The sequence below is a fragment of the Nannospalax galili genome, unplaced genomic scaffold, assembly GCF_000622305.1.
Source record: "Nannospalax galili isolate Female #2095 unplaced genomic scaffold, S.galili_v1.0 scaffold127, whole genome shotgun sequence".
Classification (NCBI taxonomy): Eukaryota; Metazoa; Chordata; class Mammalia; order Rodentia; family Spalacidae; genus Nannospalax; species Nannospalax galili.
Window position 1 is genome coordinate 10,281,811 of NW_008360326.1, and position 18,396 is coordinate 10,300,206.

Sequence of the window (18,396 nt, forward strand, 5' to 3'; positions counted from 1 at the left end):
ATGATCCAGTGATACCATTCCTTGGCATATACCCAAAGGACTCATCATACTGTAGAGAAACCTGTATATCCATATTTGTTGCTGCTTTCTTCACAATAGCCAAGAAATGGAAACAACATTAAATGTCCCTCAAGTGATGAATGGTTAATGAAAATGTGGTACATCTACTCAATGGAGTTCTACTCAGCAGCAAGAAAAGATGAAATTATGAAATTTGCAGGTAAATGGATGGAGCTAAAGAGTGTTATACTAAGTGATGTAACACAAATGTAGAAAAGCAAACGACTCGTGTTCTCCCTCATTTGTGGACTGTAGCACCAATCTCTTATATGTGAGTATGTAAATTCTGATGTGACACCAGGAGCCAGGGAAAGGGAAAGGATACATGGAGGTAAAGGACAAGAAACAGCCTGAAAGGGGACAGCAGGGAAGAGATGTTCCCTGAGGGAGGTGGAAAAGTGGGAGTCATCGGCAGGGAGGAGAGGAGGGAGGGACATGCAAGGGACCATGGTGTGGGGAGGGAGGGAAGTCAGGAGAGGAAAGATGGCGGGAGTCGGGAGGTACTGGGGGGAGGGTGGGGATAATGGGGGCACTGTGACTAGGGAGGGAGGGAGGAGGGAAGCTGGATATGAGAAAAAAGAGTGGAGATGAGTGACTCTCAGGGACTAGGAAACTTAGAGGGAAAAGTGATGTCCTTTCAGAAAAGCACATAGTGTCTGAACCTTGATGCATATGTATACCTGGGAGCGGCTTGGCAGGGAACACAGTGCCAGATAGAACAGACCTCCCTTAGAGTGACAAGCATGCCATACAGCACTCATCAAAGAAGCTGCTTTTTGAAACATGGACGCTACTGCAGAGTTGCACATCTGGTCAGGTATAGAGAATATACACCTAGGAGATGCTTGGTACTAGGTGACACATCTGCAGTCAAATCTCTACAGTTAAAGCTCATGAAACATAGCAGAATAAAGAGTAGAGAAGACTAATGCACCCTCAACTCTCAACTCTCACCAGTGAGACCCCCTTGTACCTCAGAGTGTGAAGCACACAGACGGCCACAACTGGCCAACTTTTGGAGAATAAGAGACTGTAGAGTGTAGGATGAGACTCCTATGTGGAACCTCACCCACCCACAGCTCAGGGACCATTGCAGAAGAGGAGGTGGAAAGATCGTGAGAACCTGGGCTGGTTCATGAACACAGGGAGGTGGAGGCCTCCAGGCCACTGGAGCTTGCTCAATATGAGTCTGTGGCAGCGGTGGCATCGAGCGTGGGACCCACGTCAGCTCAATTAAACAAGGGCCCAAAGGGGAGGTGAGAAATAGGTGGCGGGTCAGCCCTAGATTGAGAACTATTTGAGACTGATTGGTGCTGGATGAGGGAGAGTATAATTTACATATGTCCACTGGATGAGCTGATTAGACTCCAGTGGATGCATTTACACTGAAGGACATTTGGGCACAAACACCGGAATGAATAGACTCAGCATGTATGGCAGAGTGCATATTCGGTGGGAGGATAGGGGGAGGCATGGATGGGGGAGGGTCTAGATTTGAGTGGGAAATGTATGAAATTTTAAAAGCTTAATTAAAAAAAGTGAAAAAAAACCACTGTGGCTTTCAAGCTGTGCCTTGCTCTTGTCACCAATCCTGCAGGAGAGAAGGTATTTTAAAGGGAGACACTCACGCTCTCAGACTATTGAAACAATAGACCCACAAATTAAATTTTAACAAGGATTCTCATGCTATGGAACTGTAAGGGACCGAGTCCCTCATAAAAAAACAAGGTCACTGATGAATAATAAGATGGCCCACTTCCTGCTTCTTCTTGGTCTGAAACGAAGACCTGGCAGGCTGTTTCTCCTGCCAACAGGGCCCCTTTTCCAGCTGACTGGTCCAGACCAGTTTAGATAAGACCAAGGCCAGATTTGGCAGCTTGGACTGGGACCTATGGGCTCTCTGGTCCAGTTGACCAATCCAAGATTAGCAAAGGAGAACCTGCCCCACACCAGCAAGAACACTTGAAAAGCCCAGGCCCTCTGTAAGCTGGATTTTTTGTTTCCAAATCACCTTCCCACTTGTGGAGAGGTTTTTCTCTCTGTATGAATCTCTCTCTGTAAATGGGTGCGATTCTTCATCTTTCAATAGTCTGCCTGTTGCTCTCTGCTGTCTGAGATTTTTCCCGCCTTTTAAATTGTTTTATGTTTTTATTTTGTGTGAGTATATGGCCTGCATGTATGCAGCGCACCCATGTGTGCAATGCCCAAGGAGGTCAGAAGAGGGTGTCAGATCCCCTAGAACTGGAATTAAGGATGGTTGTTAGCCATGTGGGTGCTGGGAATGGAAGCTGGGTCCTCTGCAGGAGCAGCCGGTGCCCTTAATCACTGAGCCACCTCTCCAGCCCCTTTTTAATTCTTTAATTGGCAGAGAAAATGAACCAAATCAGGTCCCCTAGATTCTACCAGAACATGAAAAGGCTGAAGCTTTGGTGCCAGGCAGAGGAAGAACTTGTCAGCCAGGAAGAGACTTCATAGTTCTGACAACTTACCTGACTATCTTGCAAGAAAATCTGAGCACACACAATGATGGGTCCGTGATAGGCAGGACTACACCTAGACCAGGACTGCTTATTTGGATCTCTTGCTGTTTAAACCTAAACCTCATGTTAGTACTCTGAAGATGGACTTGGGGGGGGGTGTCACTGGACTCACATTCGTTACCCTTCCCAGGGTGAATCCATAGTCAATAAACCTTCTTTCTCTGACTTTCACTACTACTTGTCTCTTTCATTGGTGTAGTGGGCACAGGGTGACTTGGGAGTCATCTTCGGCTCAGATTTCTTCCTCGCCATCCAGGGCATTAGGAAGTCACGATGACTCTTATTAAAACATACTCAGTACCAAACCTAACTTGTCAGGACTGCCTAAGCTCAGACTCTGACCCTAACAACTCCAGTAGCACCTTGGGTGACTTTATTTTAGGAAGAGCAGCAGCTAGCTCTATTCGGAGTGCAAATGAATACAGGATGACTCTATCTTCTTGTGCACATAGACACCAGCTGCCTAGCATCGATCATAAGGTGGAGACTGATAAATAAGTGATTCTTAAAAGGGTATACAGCACCTGTAAATTATAAAGGTGCACTAAAGCCATATGAGCACATTTGCCTTATTAAAACTATATGGGGGGGGGTGGGACCAGGCCTGAAAACGTATCAAAACACACTAGACTGAGGACAGGTGAGACATCTCACCTCACCACACAAAGAAAAGCACACCTAACATTGTAATGGTGGGGGCTCCACTGACCCAACATCTGACCAGCCCGTGTATGTCAAGGGACTGAGAAGCAGATGACTTCTGGCTGTCCCCAGAACATTGGTTCAGTGGTTCCCACTTGTTGGGATGGAGAGCTGGTTCAGGCATTAAAGGCTCAGGCACACAACCAAAAAGACAAGAGCTCGGTTCCCAGCATAGTCCCCACTTATTGAAGAGGTGTACTTATCAACTTTCTGTCCATCCATTCTTCCACCTGGACCTGGATCTGTGCCTTGTCTTTTTAGTCCTACCCCCTCTGTAAAAAGGCTGGAACCCATGGCTCAACTCTGTGAACCTTTAGCAGTTCTCCAACTGGGACCTTCCGGTTACTCAGATCAAATCCTGGGAGTCATATTTGACTCTGATTTCTCCCCCACCACATCCAGGGCATTAGGAAGTCACGCTCTTTCATTAAAACATGCCAGCATATGACTCCTCCCTCTCATCCCCTCTGCCGCCCCTACCCTTGACTAAGCTGGGTCACCCCACAGCCTCTTCAGAGGCCTCCCTAACACTTGTCCTCAAGAGACTGTGTAGCCCCCTTGGACTGCAGGTTGGACATGCCTGGGAGCTATTTTGTCTTCCTGGGTCCTTTTTTAAACTCAAGCTCAGCTACATCCTTCACCCTTCTCTGAATTCTTTGTACATGTGTCCCTCAGATCAGTTTTATTTTGCAAGCTGCCCTTCCACCACACCCAGCATCTGCATTTTGTCTCTAGAAACATAACATTCATTACTTTCTAGCATACTGTAAAATTTATCTATTAGGTGGGTCACTGCTTATTGTCTGTCTCCCTCTGCAGGAATGCAAAACCATCACAGCATGGATCTTTTCTTTGTGTACTGATTTTACTCAACACCTTCTCAACAAATGAATTATGTCAATAAAAGCACTGGTGTAATAAAACACATCATATACAGTAGACAGTTGTTTTACTGTGAGAATCCAGTAAGTCAAAGCTTTTCTGAATGCTATAATCATGGTGCATAATTTAAAAAGCATTTTTAAAAATCCAGTCTGTACTGAGCCAATACAATAATCGGAATATGATTAGTTCAAAACCAGATTCGACATGGTTTAAAGAAATATTTAAAACTCTTGGAAAGGAAGAAGGAAGTCTGAAGGAGAAGTCATCGAGGGTCTTTGCCTTGAGGCTGCAGGCTTCAGCCTCCCTTATGGAAAAGCAGTGGGTTCTGAAGGAGCTCCTCATCTGAGTTCTATCATCACATATTCACATTCTTCCTCCGGTCAGGAGACAGCCCTGCACCCTAGTCTCAGAGTGAGGAACTCAGGAACTCAGAGACTGAGGGCCCCATGTTTAGGATAATACAAAGGAGCTCCTCATCTGAGTTCTATCATCACATATTCACATTCTTCCTCCGGTCAGGAGACAGCCCTGCACCCTAGTCTCAGAGTGAGGAACTCAGAGACTGAGGGCCCCATGTTTAGGATAATACTGCTGTACAACAAAGCACTCCACCACCACTCTGACCTTAAAAGACCATTTTATTTTGTTCACAATTCTGTGGGTCAGGAATCTGAGATGACGTCACCCAGGCAGTCCGTCTTTCTGGAGTCTCACAGTGTTGCAGATATTGTCGGCTGCTTCTGCAGCTACCTGAAAGCTCAGCTGGGCTGGATGTTCACGATGGGACACTCACAAGGCTGGTGCTAGCAGTTAGCTGGAATTCATTTCAGCTGTTGAGCCGACACGCGGTGGTCCCAGGCACTGACTTCCCCCAGAGAGTCAGGTGAACCCCATGGCATTTTTTAAAAGATTTTTTTTTGTAATTTATGTGTTATGTGCTTGTGTGTCTACCACATGTATGCACATACCCATGAGGCCAGAAGAGGGTGTCAGAATTGGAGTTACAGGAGGTCGTGAGCCACCCAATGTGGGAACTGAACTCAGGTCCTGTGGAAAAGGACCACAGGACAGAAGAAAGAACCAACTCCTGTAAGATGTCCTCTAACCTCCACATATGTGCCCTGATACTCACATGCTACTCAGTACTAAATAAATAAATATAAAATAAATAAATATAAAAATGTTAAGCTTCAGCAAAGATGAAAGGACAAGGGGCAGCTAGATAAGAATAAAAGACCATAATAGTCATGGGGTGAGGACAATGAGGGGCCATTTTAGAACTTGAATTTCTTACTATGAGTGGGACAAAAGTTGTGAGGGGTTTAGTAAAGGAATATCATGATTTGACTCATTTGTACTGGCTGTGTTGAGATGCTGACAGGAGCAGGAGCAGGAACAGGGAGACTCATTAGGGGACAGGCACCATTCCCACTCCCCCAAGGCCTGTTCCAAGGCCTGAAATGATCCAAAGCATCACACAGGCACACACAAAGTTACTGATTTGGGCGCACTTCAGATCTCAGAATTAGGGATGCTCAACTGGTAAGGTCTATGCCAAGAAGTGATTCAACTGGTAAAAGTCTATGCAAATTTTCCCAAAGTCAAAACCCCCAAAATTTGGACCACTCTGGTCCCACAACTTTAGGATAAGGAATACTGATCTTGTATAATTTAACTCAATATATAGCTAGTGAAATAAAAGTTTATTTTTATTGTTGTTTGAATGCTTTTATTTTGAGACAGGGTCTCATGTAGCCCAGGCTGTCCTCAAATTCTCTATGTAGCCAAGGATGACCTTTAGTTTTTGTTGTTGTTGTTACAGGGTCTCCCTGTAGCCCCAGCTGGCCTGGAACTTGCTATGTAGACCAGGCTGGTCTTGATTTCACAGAGGTTCACCTGCCTCTACCTCCTAAGTGCTAGAATTAAAGGCATGCACCACCATGCCCAACTAACCTTTAACTTTTGATCCTCTTGCTTCCAGCTCCTAAGTGCTAGGATTACAGGCCATACCTCAGGTGTTGAGGGCTTAGTAGTAAATTATTTCTGTACTTTCATTTTTTTTTTTTTTTGTATTTGAGGATCAGATAAAACATCCAATAACTTTTTCTCCAGGTAACAAATGAATTCCAAGTCATAAATGTGTTCTGAGAATATGGGCTAGGGAAGTAAATTATAAGCACAGTGCGGTGATATTTATGTATGACTATGTTATGACAAAACCTATATTTTATATGCTAACTGAAATTTAAAAAAATAGACAAGCTTACAGACACAAACCTCAGCACAAAGTCTACTGGCTGTACCATCAAAGTATATCTTGAAACAGCCATCTCTCACCAAGCAGTTTCTGTCTCCGTGGTCTGGGCCCACCATCTTCTCAGTTTCCCTTAGTCCTAATCTCCTGGGATCTGGGCACTGGAGAGGTTATTAGGGGTTAGAGATTTACTAACAGTGCCACATTCCTTTCTCCCCATGTTTTCATGACAACAGGGAAGAAATGGTCATGACAGGGGGCACCTCACCCACAAAGAAAAGTTTGCCTCTCAAGGCCCAACCCAACCTCACAGGGCTATATACATGGATCCAGTAAGAGTCCAGAAGGTGCATACTTTAAAACTTTTTTTAAACATTTTATTTTTTTAATTTTGTGTGTATGCGTGTATTGCCTGCATGTAGGTAAGTGCATCCATGTTGTGCAATGTCCCCGGAGGTCAGAAGAGGCTGTCGGATCCCCTGGGACTGGAGTTATGGACAGCTGTTAGCTGCCATATAGGTGCTGAGATTTGAACCTGGGTCTTCTGCAAGAACCACCAGTGTTCTTAACCACTGAGCCATCTCTCCAGCCCCACATACTTTAAGTGTACAGCAAACAAGAGCAACTAGAAGTGGTAACTTGGAGATTATGTTTTATATGGACAAACCATCCACAATATATCAAGCAGAAAAAAAAGTATATTTCCATAAAAAATAAGCTATAAGTGTGAAGTGTGTGTCAGATATAGACTTAAAAAACATTGGTTTAATGGTGCTTTCTATGAGTGGTATATTAGAGGGTTCTAAAACACCTGTTTCTTATCATTTGGTAGTATCTTATTTTTTGGTTTTTTGAGACAGTCTTATACAGCCTAGGCTGACCTCACGTTTTCCTTGTAGCTGAGGGTAACCTTGAATTTCTGATTCTCTTGCCTCCACCTTCCAAGTGCTGTGATTACAGGCATGTACCACAATACCCAGTTCATTTACGTTTTAATTATAAAAAATATTTTGATGCTTAGAGGAAGGGATGTCATATCTAGTTTACGTAAACACACAGTAACCCGATTAGAAAAGCCAATCTCTTATTGCATTAGCTGAAATTCAGCTCTCCTGGGTCTGAACCATGATCTCTAAGCTCTCAAGTCTGAGCTGCCAGTGCAGAGGCAGAGCTGGGACCACGATGTCTCTTCTCTATACAGCTCTGTGCAGAGCTATCCAGAGCTACACAGACTCACTCACCCAAACAGACTTCCCAAACTTGAGTAGAGACCACACTACCTTCTCCCTTCTTGCAACATGATGGCAGGCTAGCATGGTAGGGTGGGGCACATGAAGGCATCTGCTTTTAAGTCAGACACCTGGGCAGAGAGACAGACAATCTTCTTTGTTTTCTCATCCATAATATGCAAATGGAAGATATACTTGCAGCAGTGTTGCTAGGATTAAGATAACGTAGGTGGGGCTGCTGGAGAGATGGCTCAGCATTTAAGAGCACTGACTGCTCTTGTAGAGGACCAGGGTTCAATTCCCAGCACCCACATGGCGGCTATGAACCGTCCTTAACTCCAGTTCCAGGGGAATCCAAAGCCCTCTTCTGACTTCCGTGGCAGGCAATATACCCATACACAAAATAAAAATAATAAATAAAATATTAAAAAAAAGATAATGTAGGTAATATACCCCTAGCATACAGGATGCCAAGTAACTGTAAACCTGTAAATGTAGCCACATAACTGCTCTAGGTCTAGGTCAGGTATAACAAATACTAAATCCAGCAGCATAATAACAAGCAAGGAGTATTTTATTATATGCATATTCTCCAAAAACCCCACAAAAACAGAACCCACAAATAGAAACAAAGAACAAAGTTTTCCAGCCTCTCTGGGATGCACATAGGAACACAGCTGTACAAGAACAAAGTATACTAAGAAGTATCACCTTTTGCTTCCCCAGTCAAAAAGGCTAAGAGAAAAACACATTAAATTGTTCTCTAGTAGAAATGTGCTGCACAATTAAACTTCAACCTACTCAAAGAGTTATTGTATGGTAAACTGCATAAAATAGATGAGGCATTCAATAATGCTCTCACAATGAACAATTAAGCAATGGACACAGAAATCAGCATGTATTACTTATTTGTTATGCCTTCCATTTATAATGAGCAAAGTGTTCATCATTAACAGTAACTGTTTTCTTACTCTTTAGGAGATATCAGATTCAGTAACGGAAATAAATAGAAAGTACTTTAATGAAAAATTGACTTTAGAAAATATCTCCTTGGGTCTGAATCATAGCTATTACATATTTGGATCAATTTTGACAGTAATAAATATCAATGCTAACAAACAGAATTGCTAAGGGGGAGAACAACGTAATTGATTCCAGAGCAATAGTGTTTGTTGATATTCTGTAGGTAGTAAGACAGGGCTAAGACACAGGAAACAGATTTACAATACAGTGAAGAATAATAATGTGTTTATATCCAACACTACAGGGATATTGCTATTCTGGCACTAATTAAGCACAATTTAAAAACACATTATTGACAACGAGAACTGGCATTTGCTGATGACGTCCACACTGGGTCTGATATAAGGATCTCCTCCAGCAGCCTGTCCTTCTTATCCCTATTTGTACATTAGCTTGCGGATTCAGGAATGAACAGTAACTCTTACCTGAAGAACTAGCCTAAGTGACCCGTTTAAGAGAAATACAGTTGAAATAAGGCAACAACCATAAGCCTTGATGTCCTTCCTCACGCGCCTAGTCAGTAAACTTGAGAAAGTAATTTGCACCCACTTCTATAAAAAATATGACCCCATTTGCTAACTAACACGTGACAGACAAGATGAGCCTGACATGCACATTGTTTCAAAAGAAACGATCGCGGGGCAGATCGCGGGGCAGAAACTGCTTTCCATCTCCTTTTCTTTTCTAAGGCCCCCACTCCAGTACGTGACAAACAAGATGAGCCTGACATGCACATTGTTTCAAAAGAAACGATCGCGGGCCCAGATGAGGCAGAAACTGCTTTCCATCTCCTTTTCTTTTCTAAGGCCCCCACTCCAGTTTTTCCTTAAACATAAATTTCCTCAGCTTATACTGACCCTCAGAAGGCTCAGACCAGCTTTGTGCTCTCTCTGCAGCGCAGGGTTTTGCGTCAGGAGTTTTTCAAAATAAAAAAACTTGAAAGCTGTACAGAATTCAGTTCAATCTACCACAGAAATCAAAGTCACATTTTAAAGAAGCCAAAGGAAAACGAGACCACACAGGGCTCAGCACTCTTCCACAGGGCAAGGACCCGGTCATATTCTATTTTATTTCTAGACTCAATAAAATTTCCAGAACAGCACTTTCCACGAGGAGAACAACAAACTATAACGTGACTATACAAAGACAACATTCTATACGGCGGTTTCAGAGCACCATTCCACATCTCCTCCAAACCAGTTAGCAATTCACATTTTGCAGAGTCCAAGAAAATCTATAAAGGAAACATCCTTTTCAAGTGGTGTAACATAAAAATGAAAAGAAGCAACAAAACCCTTCGGTCCTACTTCAGAAGACAAGCCAGCTTTTAATGCAGATCTAGAGCCCACTACTCCCGGCTGCCTCGCCTTTTCTAGTTATTTGTGCCACACAGCCACTGATACATCTTAGTTTAATTGCCCATCAAACTTTGTCAACCTCCTAAGCCCTTCTCTACTCACTCCCACAGTCTTAAAGGAATGTGCTACTGTCAAGACAAACATAAATACTTGAACACTCAAAGCTCCATCTTCCCTCTTCCTCATCCTGGTACTCTGTGGTCAAAAACCTTGAAAATGCATTATACCCAACAACTTTCCAGGTGTCACAAATGTGATTCACAAGTAAGGGATGACTGTACAAGACCTGACCGATGATTACAGCCCAGGGCCACTGAATTCCTCCTATGAAGCATGAGTGACAGGAGTTACAACTAAAACAGCATCATCTGAAAGCTTTGGAGTACTTTTCCTGAGGGGCATAAGTTAAATTACCACAGGAGCTCATCTTGAGACTCCAAAAAGGCTGAGGTGGGGGATTCTATGGGCCAGGCTGATGGCATTCATCACCACCATGCTGGTAGCTGGGTATGCCATCAGTCATGACTAGCTACAAAGAGAAAATGTCAGGAGGCTTGTGCCAAAAGCACCATAAAAAAGCTTTGTCCTAAGAGCAGATTTGGGTAAAGGGAAGAACATGGGCTGTCTTGTGCCATGACAACTGCAGAGGTTCACCAGGGCACACTGGCTGCGAGAGAAGTGACTGAAGTCACCCAAACGCAAGAGCAGATTACGGCACATCCTGAAAAGAACAGAGACCTCGAAGAAGCGTATCAACAGCTCAGTGCAGAGGGCACTCACACACGGCCAGCACACAGGGAGGGGCTTGGGTTACACACATGGCCAGCACACAGGGAGGCTACACCTCCCCTGGGGAAGGAACAAGTCCTCTTTCCCTCAACTCCTGCTTGGACAACAGAGTGCCCTCAGGGACCCTCAAAGCGGCCTCTCACTACCCTGAGTGCACTGGACGTTTGCTCTTGGGGTTGCTTTTTGTTTTGTCGTTTTGTTTTGTTTGTTTGAAACAAGTTTCCCTGAAGCCCCAGTTATTCTGTACCTTACCAGGTAAACCAGGCTGGCCTTGATCTCACAGAGATCTGCCTGCCTCTGCCACCTGAGTGCTGGGACTAAAGGCATGTGCCAGCACATCTAGCTTGGAGCTGCTTTTAAGAAGTTCTAAGTATTAACTTTGTTCAAAAAAAGGTACCTCTCTAAAACTTTCATAGATTCCCTCCTCGCCCATTAGCTCAGTGTTCGTGAGGATTCCATTCCTTTGGAGATCACTATGTACAGACCTTTTCCGTGTTAGTCCCCATAGGTAAGTTCCACAAATACCCCAAAACACGTATTTTTTCTTTTTAAAAATATTGATTTGTTTTCAGGTGGCTATTGTCCATTTACACGACAGTGACTGTCGAGCTACAAGAGAGGGGGTTTGGTTGGATGGAGGTTGCTGTGCATAACGTGTAGACATCACCCAGATTCCAGGTCAATGTGGAGAAAATCCAGTCGCCAGGCTGCAGCCCACCACAGGCGTCATGTCCCATATCTACGAGGAAGATACAGGGAGAAAGGAGGCTCACTGATCACAGAGTCTAATTTCCAGAGTCAACACTGACTGGCTGACTGACTTCTGCTAGGCTTAAAGAAGTGTCAAATAGTGAATTTTCTCCTTGTCTTCTTTGGCTACAAAAACCTCCTTTAACATTTATATACAGATTAAAAAATGTAGTTCATTAACTACATTGGAAAAATCTTAAAACCCTTCGTATCTTAAAACCTGAAAATAACATAATAGTTATTTTACTATAATGTCTGAGTATATAAAATATCTCATAATTTCATAACTCAAGAGGGGTACTAAGTATAAGACATTTACTTTCAATTTCTGTTCATGATCTAGAGAGTTAATGAAAAAAACTTGTGATTGCTCCTTACAAATAGGACAGGATGTAAAGGAGCATTAACCAAGAAGGGAAAAACTATAGACAGGGGCTGGGGATGGCTCAGGCCAGATGGGAAACTAGACCTTGGGTCCTGCTCAGCAACCAGAAGTTCTAAGGCGCACGTCCCTCACCACCCTACTCCAACAAGCCATCATGACAAAGGGAAACAGGACCCAGAGTCACTGCCCCTTGAGGTGGAAGCTCACAAGCAGCTACTCTATCACTTGGGATTTGGAACTAGCAGTGAGTTGATAATAGACAAAAAAACAAGGCAAGCTTGCAAGCCAAAAGGGCGATGGGACCAGAAATGTAGGTCTTAAAGCCCACTCACAATGGGAGAATGGATCAAGCTACGCTCTAAATTGAGATGCTAAGAGCCAATCAGGCTTACCTTTACGACCCGATCGGTCCCACAGGTCACCATCAGTCCCCTCGCAATGTCCATGGACATATGGGAAATGTTGTGTTTTCCTTCGTGAAAGGTTGCTAGAGACGTCCGACTGACAAAGAGAAAAGATCGCTGAAATACACCTGTCTGCACCCAGAGCTAAGAGATACATTTTTTAAACAATAGAGGTGACATAAATACAATAATGATGTTAAATTAGCTTCTAAAAATGTGGAAGTTTTGAAAACTAACTTTATAATTAAAGGGGGACAGAATGCGAGATACGTGACAAGGCTGTATACCAGGCTCTAAGGGCTGAGCTAGCTCAGTGGTAGAAGGCTTGCCTACTGGTTCTAAGCCCCGGGGTTGGATCCCCAGCACAACACACACACACACCCTGCTAGCCTAAGATTTACTATGTAGACCAAGCTGGCCTCCATCTCAGAGAGAGCTCTACGTGCCTTCGCCTCCTAAGTGCTGGGGTTAAAGGTATAAGGGCTGAGCTAGCTCAGTGGTAGAGGGCTTGCCTACTGGTTCTAAGGGCTGAGCTAGCTCAGTGGTAGAGGGCTTGCCTACTGGTTCTAAGGGCTGAGCTAGCTCAGTGGTAGAGGGCTTGCCTACTGTCTACGAAGCCCTGGTTCCATTGCCAGGACCTCGAACAGGGACAAGAATAAGACACTCAAAAATAAAAACAACTTTTTATTGGAAAGACTGGCACATATACATAAAAATGAGCCTATAAACACAGAGGAGGAATTACACGAAGGAAAGCATGAGCAAAACTCATTAGAGAGTTGCACCCTGAGCCTCTGCAAGCCACGAGAGCCTCAGAGCAGCACTAAGTCTCCCCTGTAGCCAACAGTCTCACTCCTAGCAGCAGATCACAGACCATCATGGTTGCGGACACTGGCTCTTCAATGAGGCCTTTGCTGAGCTTTGCCAGTCTGCTACTGCAGATGATGGTTCAAGGGGAAAGGAAATATAATGCTGATTGTGTGTCAGGGCAGGAAGATGCAGGCAGCAGGTATGTCTGATACCACAGTTATTTAAGAGCAGAGCGCCTGGTCAGATTTTTGACAAAGAGCAAGCACAGACCTTTAGTTTTTCTAGTAACTAAGTTTGTATGCATGAGCGGACCAAGGTCAGCCAGCTCGGCCACTGCCATCCACATGCACATGAACATGTCTCTGCACAGAACCCTATGGGATGTGGGGCTCAGGAAGGGCTGGTCAGCTGCTGGACTGGTCCTAGCCTCCCTTACAGTGCTCAGAAAAAATATGTCCCAGACACTGGGGAGCTTAAGACAAACAGGAGTGCCCAAAAGTTATAAAACTAGGATGAGACTTTTTCTTCAAAAATGGTTTATGTAGGAATCGGGCAAGATGGCTCAATGGGTAAAGGTGCTGGCCACCAAATCTGAGAACTTAAATTCAATCCCCAGAACCCACATGGTAGAAGCAGAGAACTGACTCCTGATAGCTGACCTTGGGCTTCCACACTCACACCACAGCACACATGCACCCACACTCATAAACACCCCCCCCCACACACACACACACACTAAAAGAAACAAGTGGTTTATGAAGTTCTAAAAGCTAGCACACGTGCACCCACACTCATAAACACCACACACACACACACACACACACACACACACACTAAAAGAAACAAGTGGTTTATGAAGTTCTAAAAGCACAAACACACAGGTAGAACTCTATCTAGGTCATTTCTTGGGCTGCCCATGTATAGAGACCCATCAGACAGAGGGGCAGAATGCAGTAAGAGAGACCAGGATCAGTGCACTCACTCCTCCTCTTTGATGGAGTCATAACAGGAGTCACAAACTCGGACCTGGAACTCGAAGCCCATGACTGGGTAACTGGAACGCTTGCTGCTGCACCTGCCACAGACGGCCTGCCCACATTTCCTGCAGTGATGCTTCCAGGGTGACGGGGAGGAAAATAGGAGTTAGCTTTGCATTAACGCAGAAATAGGGGAACTGGGCCGGGGAGAACATGCTTTCAGTTCTAACCACCCCAACTCAATGCATCAACTGACACTCAAGTCAGATCATTTTAACACAGTCAAGGATCTCCAAACAACCTTGCCTTGCTGGTCAAACGGTGCTTCCCTCTTCCATACTGCCTGTCTACATGTTCACAAACACAGCATTCAAACCAAGTTCAAGTTCTTTCAGGAACCCAATCACTATAGATTCTGAAAAGGAAAATCCATTCCTCCATCAAAGGAAAGTTTTAGAGTAAGATTTAAAATATCTACACAGGGGTATAATGCCTTTCTGACCTTTCAAGCCTCCAGAATATTCTAAAACACTCCAATTATTATGATTGATTGTGACATTCTTTAACCACTAACCATTTAGTGACCAACACCTTTCTCTTCTATTAACTGTTAATGAGAGTAAACTCACCCTATGTCTTCTAGGAATACTTCATCAATTATAAGGCACTATTCACCACTACACAAACATCACACGAACTTGGCTAATGATAGAATTCAGGTGTTCTTTCAGAGCATTAGAATGTTATGCACAATAAGGGAATTCTAGCATTGGCTGCCAGTCTGGCATGAGATCTTACTGTGCAGCTCTGAGTGAAAGCAAAGAAATGTTGTTACCGCTCACAAACTCTAGGTGGAATAAAATCACCATCCTCTCCCACTTTCATGCCGGAACTCATATTCACCCTGGGGGAACAGCTCCCCCTTCAAGATGTGCAGGAATTCACTTTGCTGCAAATCATCAGCATCACATGGATACCTAGTGCTATGAACGACTTTGAAATCCATCAGCTATTGGGGGCATATTTTTATTTAAGAAAATTAAAAGAGGTTTGAAAAATTCTTCATGAAAATGTTCCAGGTATATTTATACTGGAAAATTAGAATTAACATTCACAGGATCAAAGAGCACCCTGGTGAGAACTGTTATTTATCTGTTTAGGATAGCATAGGCATGTAACTGAACTCTCCAATTTATTCTAATTTTATATTTGGCTGGCTGGCATGAAACACTGACTTTAATAGGTAATGGTCCCAAACCACAGGTGGTTTTGGCAACTTCACAACAGATGCTGTGGATTCTCTAGGTATCCCTGCTTTTCCAGTGCAGGACAGGAAGACGTCTCACTGGTCCCAGCAAAGGCTGTGGTCATTATTGGTCACATGACAGGTAAAAAATGTATAGGAATTAAGAGCATTTCTAAGAAAAAAGCCTGAGTTTTTACAAAAAACAAATTAATCCTAAAAGTTATGAGACATTAAATCCTCACAGGATGGCTCCGGCAGCTCCTTACCTGTCTCACCTCACAGGATGGGAAGCCAGCGGGTCCTTACCTGTCTCATCTCATAGGATGGCGAGCCAGTGCTCCTTACCTGTCTCACCTCACAGGATGGCGAGCCAGTGCTCCTTACCTGTCTCAACCCCAGCGTCTTCGTGTCCCACATCTGCTTTATGTTCCAGAAGAAGGGCTGTTCACACTTCTGACAGGAATCACTTTCCAACCACTGAGGAGCCTGATGGGAGCAGAAAGTCAAAGCCAATATCAGTGCATCTGTGCTTACACTGGTATTTCATACAATAAGAGTACAAGAGTTCCAGAACTTCCTGGAATTAATAGTTCTTTTAAATTCTGCAATATATTTTAGCTGGGGTTGCGATGATCAATATCATGTGTGTCGATGTTTTTGGGGGGGTTTCGTTTTCTTTTGTTTGTATGGTTAGTTGGTTTTAAGACACAGTATTACTATATAGCCCTGGTTGACCTTGACCTGGTAGCCATCCTCCTGCCTCAGTCTCTCAAGGGCTACAATTACAGGTGTGGGTCACCACACCACATTAGTGTTGGCGTTTTGAATAATCATTATAATTTGAGCAGTGTTTACAGGTTGTTCAATCTGTAACCTTCAAATAAGAGAAGAATGAGACTAAGAATTGTCTTACACATTTCTTTTTTATGCTATATAGATTGCTGTCTGCAATCTCTATCCACTTGAATAGACTTGTTTCTTACAGAACCTGAACTTCCACTTGGAAATGCCTGCAGTGTCACAGGCCCCCATAGGCTCATGACCATATGCAATGCAAATGCATTTAGTCCGACCTTAAGACAGAGTGACAAAATACAAACTTCTAGTTCTTCCAGGGGGGCATTAGGTCAGACAGACTCCCGTCCCCACATCCTGCCTGTCCTTAGGAGCAGGTCCTTCCCTCCTGTAAGTTCACATAGCCATCCTGCCACCTGAGCAGTGAGTGCCCAGTATTTCCTTCTCCCAACCCTGACCAGGGAGTGTGGGTTCTGTTCATCTTCATCCATCCACAGCCCATCATGTAGTCATTCTCACAGCACTTTTGCTGAAACAGGAATCCAATTCTCAAAGATACTTTACTAACAGTGTAGAAAATACTTCTCCAAACAAAAGATGACAAGTATATTTGCTTCTAAGACAAACCTTTTAAAAAATGTTTGACCACTTAATGCTATATGGGTATAATAAAGTACTATTTTCTGTAAGTTGATCCAAAAATCATGGAGTAAAGAATAATTTTCTTGATCTTGAAAGTTAGCAGTCAAGAAAAATACACCTGAAGTGAGAAGGTGGAAGAATCAGAGGCTTCCCAGATCATGCTGCAGTTTAGAGAAATGCAGTTTAGATGAAAGGCCCCACAGACACACTATGGAATCTAGTGTCTCACTCCCCCACTCCTTTATCTTGTTTCCTACTGCATCAAAACGTTTGGCCCTCCTAGTTATCTTAGATATGTCACTAAATATGTCTACATACAGAAGCCATAGAAAGGTCTGGGTTAGGAAAGACATTCACAAATGCCCAGAAGTGGCTGAGATAAGAGGAGAGTTTCTCTAAATGCTGGGGAACTGCTGGAATGAGAAGGAAAGTCATAGCATGATGAAGAAGTGCTTCTGTTTCCATGATCAGCAGAGGTGGTGGTGGAACAATGTGAGCTCTGGGAATACTGCCTGGAGACGGTGTTCTTCAGGGAGATACAATTGGCTATATTGCCAATAGTACATGCTCATTTAATTGCAGGTGGGCAGGACACACAGGATGACATGCAGTTAATGTCAAAACAAGGTTTTCACCACAGGTGCCTTCAAACAACTCCAGTGAAACCAGTGTGTCTGAGGGTCACCACATTGGCTAATGGAAACTTCAGCACATAGAGCTTGTTCCAGTTCATTCTTCCCACCTTAGGGTATGTAGGTGTTTAGTACTTTTCTGTTGCTGTGATAGAAACACTATGACCAAGGGAACTTATAAAAGGAAGAGTTTATTTAGTTTACAGTTCCAAAGGGACAGGAGTCCATCATGGTGGGGAGACATAGTGGCAGAGGTGGCTGGAGGAGGAGCAGAACTTAAGTTCTTATATCTTTCAGCAGGCACAGGAAGTAGAGACTGACTGGAGATCCAGCAAGGGTTAAGAACTCTCTAAGCCCGCCCCCAGTGACGTGTTTCCTCCAGCATGGCCACACCTGCTAAGACCTCCCCAAACAGCGCCACCAACTGGGACAAAATGTCTGAATACTTGGGGCCTATGGGGGATATTCTCATTCAAACCATCATAGGAGGTATTGAACTTACTGCATCAAAATGCTAAGTTTGAACTGAGCTTTGATATGCAGGCTTCCAATGATTCACTGGACTCCAGAAACCTGCCTTCTTTCACAAGCAGACACTATGCTGAATTTTCTACCCTCCATTGTCAATTAGGTTATTATTTTCTAATAAAAATCTCTTAAGAGCAACCATCAGTTATCTGGATTTCAGAAGTCTGTTTTTCACTGAAACAGAAGGGAGATCAAACACTTCCAAACTTCCAAACAGATAAAAAGAAAAAGAAGCTGGTAAAAGAAAGGAGCCAGGGGCTCCTCCCAACCCCATGGGACTCCTGAGGAACAAATCCTCTAACAACCTCAAGAGTAAAAACAAATCAGTTTATCTGGTCCAATTGTATGTCCTTAAACACCCAAAAGGGAAGTATAACCAAAGATTAA

General features: G+C 43.7%; 1 protein-coding gene across 1 annotated transcript in view; it reads right to left on the reverse strand.

The window, feature by feature from the left end:
* Positions 1-9,743: 9,743 nt before the first annotated feature.
* The window catches only part of Wdfy1 (WD repeat and FYVE domain containing 1), a 59,153-nt gene continuing 50,500 nt past the window's right edge, over positions 9,744-18,396 (reverse strand). The window contains exons 9-12 of the mRNA XM_008825821.3: positions 15,797-15,898; positions 14,172-14,302; positions 12,368-12,476; positions 9,744-11,579 (exon numbers count right to left, since the gene is read on the reverse strand). Of these exons, the coding sequence (XP_008824043.1) occupies positions 11,520-11,579; positions 12,368-12,476; positions 14,172-14,302; positions 15,797-15,898 (402 nt within the window). The 3' untranslated portion in view covers positions 9,744-11,519. The remainder of the gene's footprint in view (positions 11,580-12,367; positions 12,477-14,171; positions 14,303-15,796; positions 15,899-18,396) is intronic.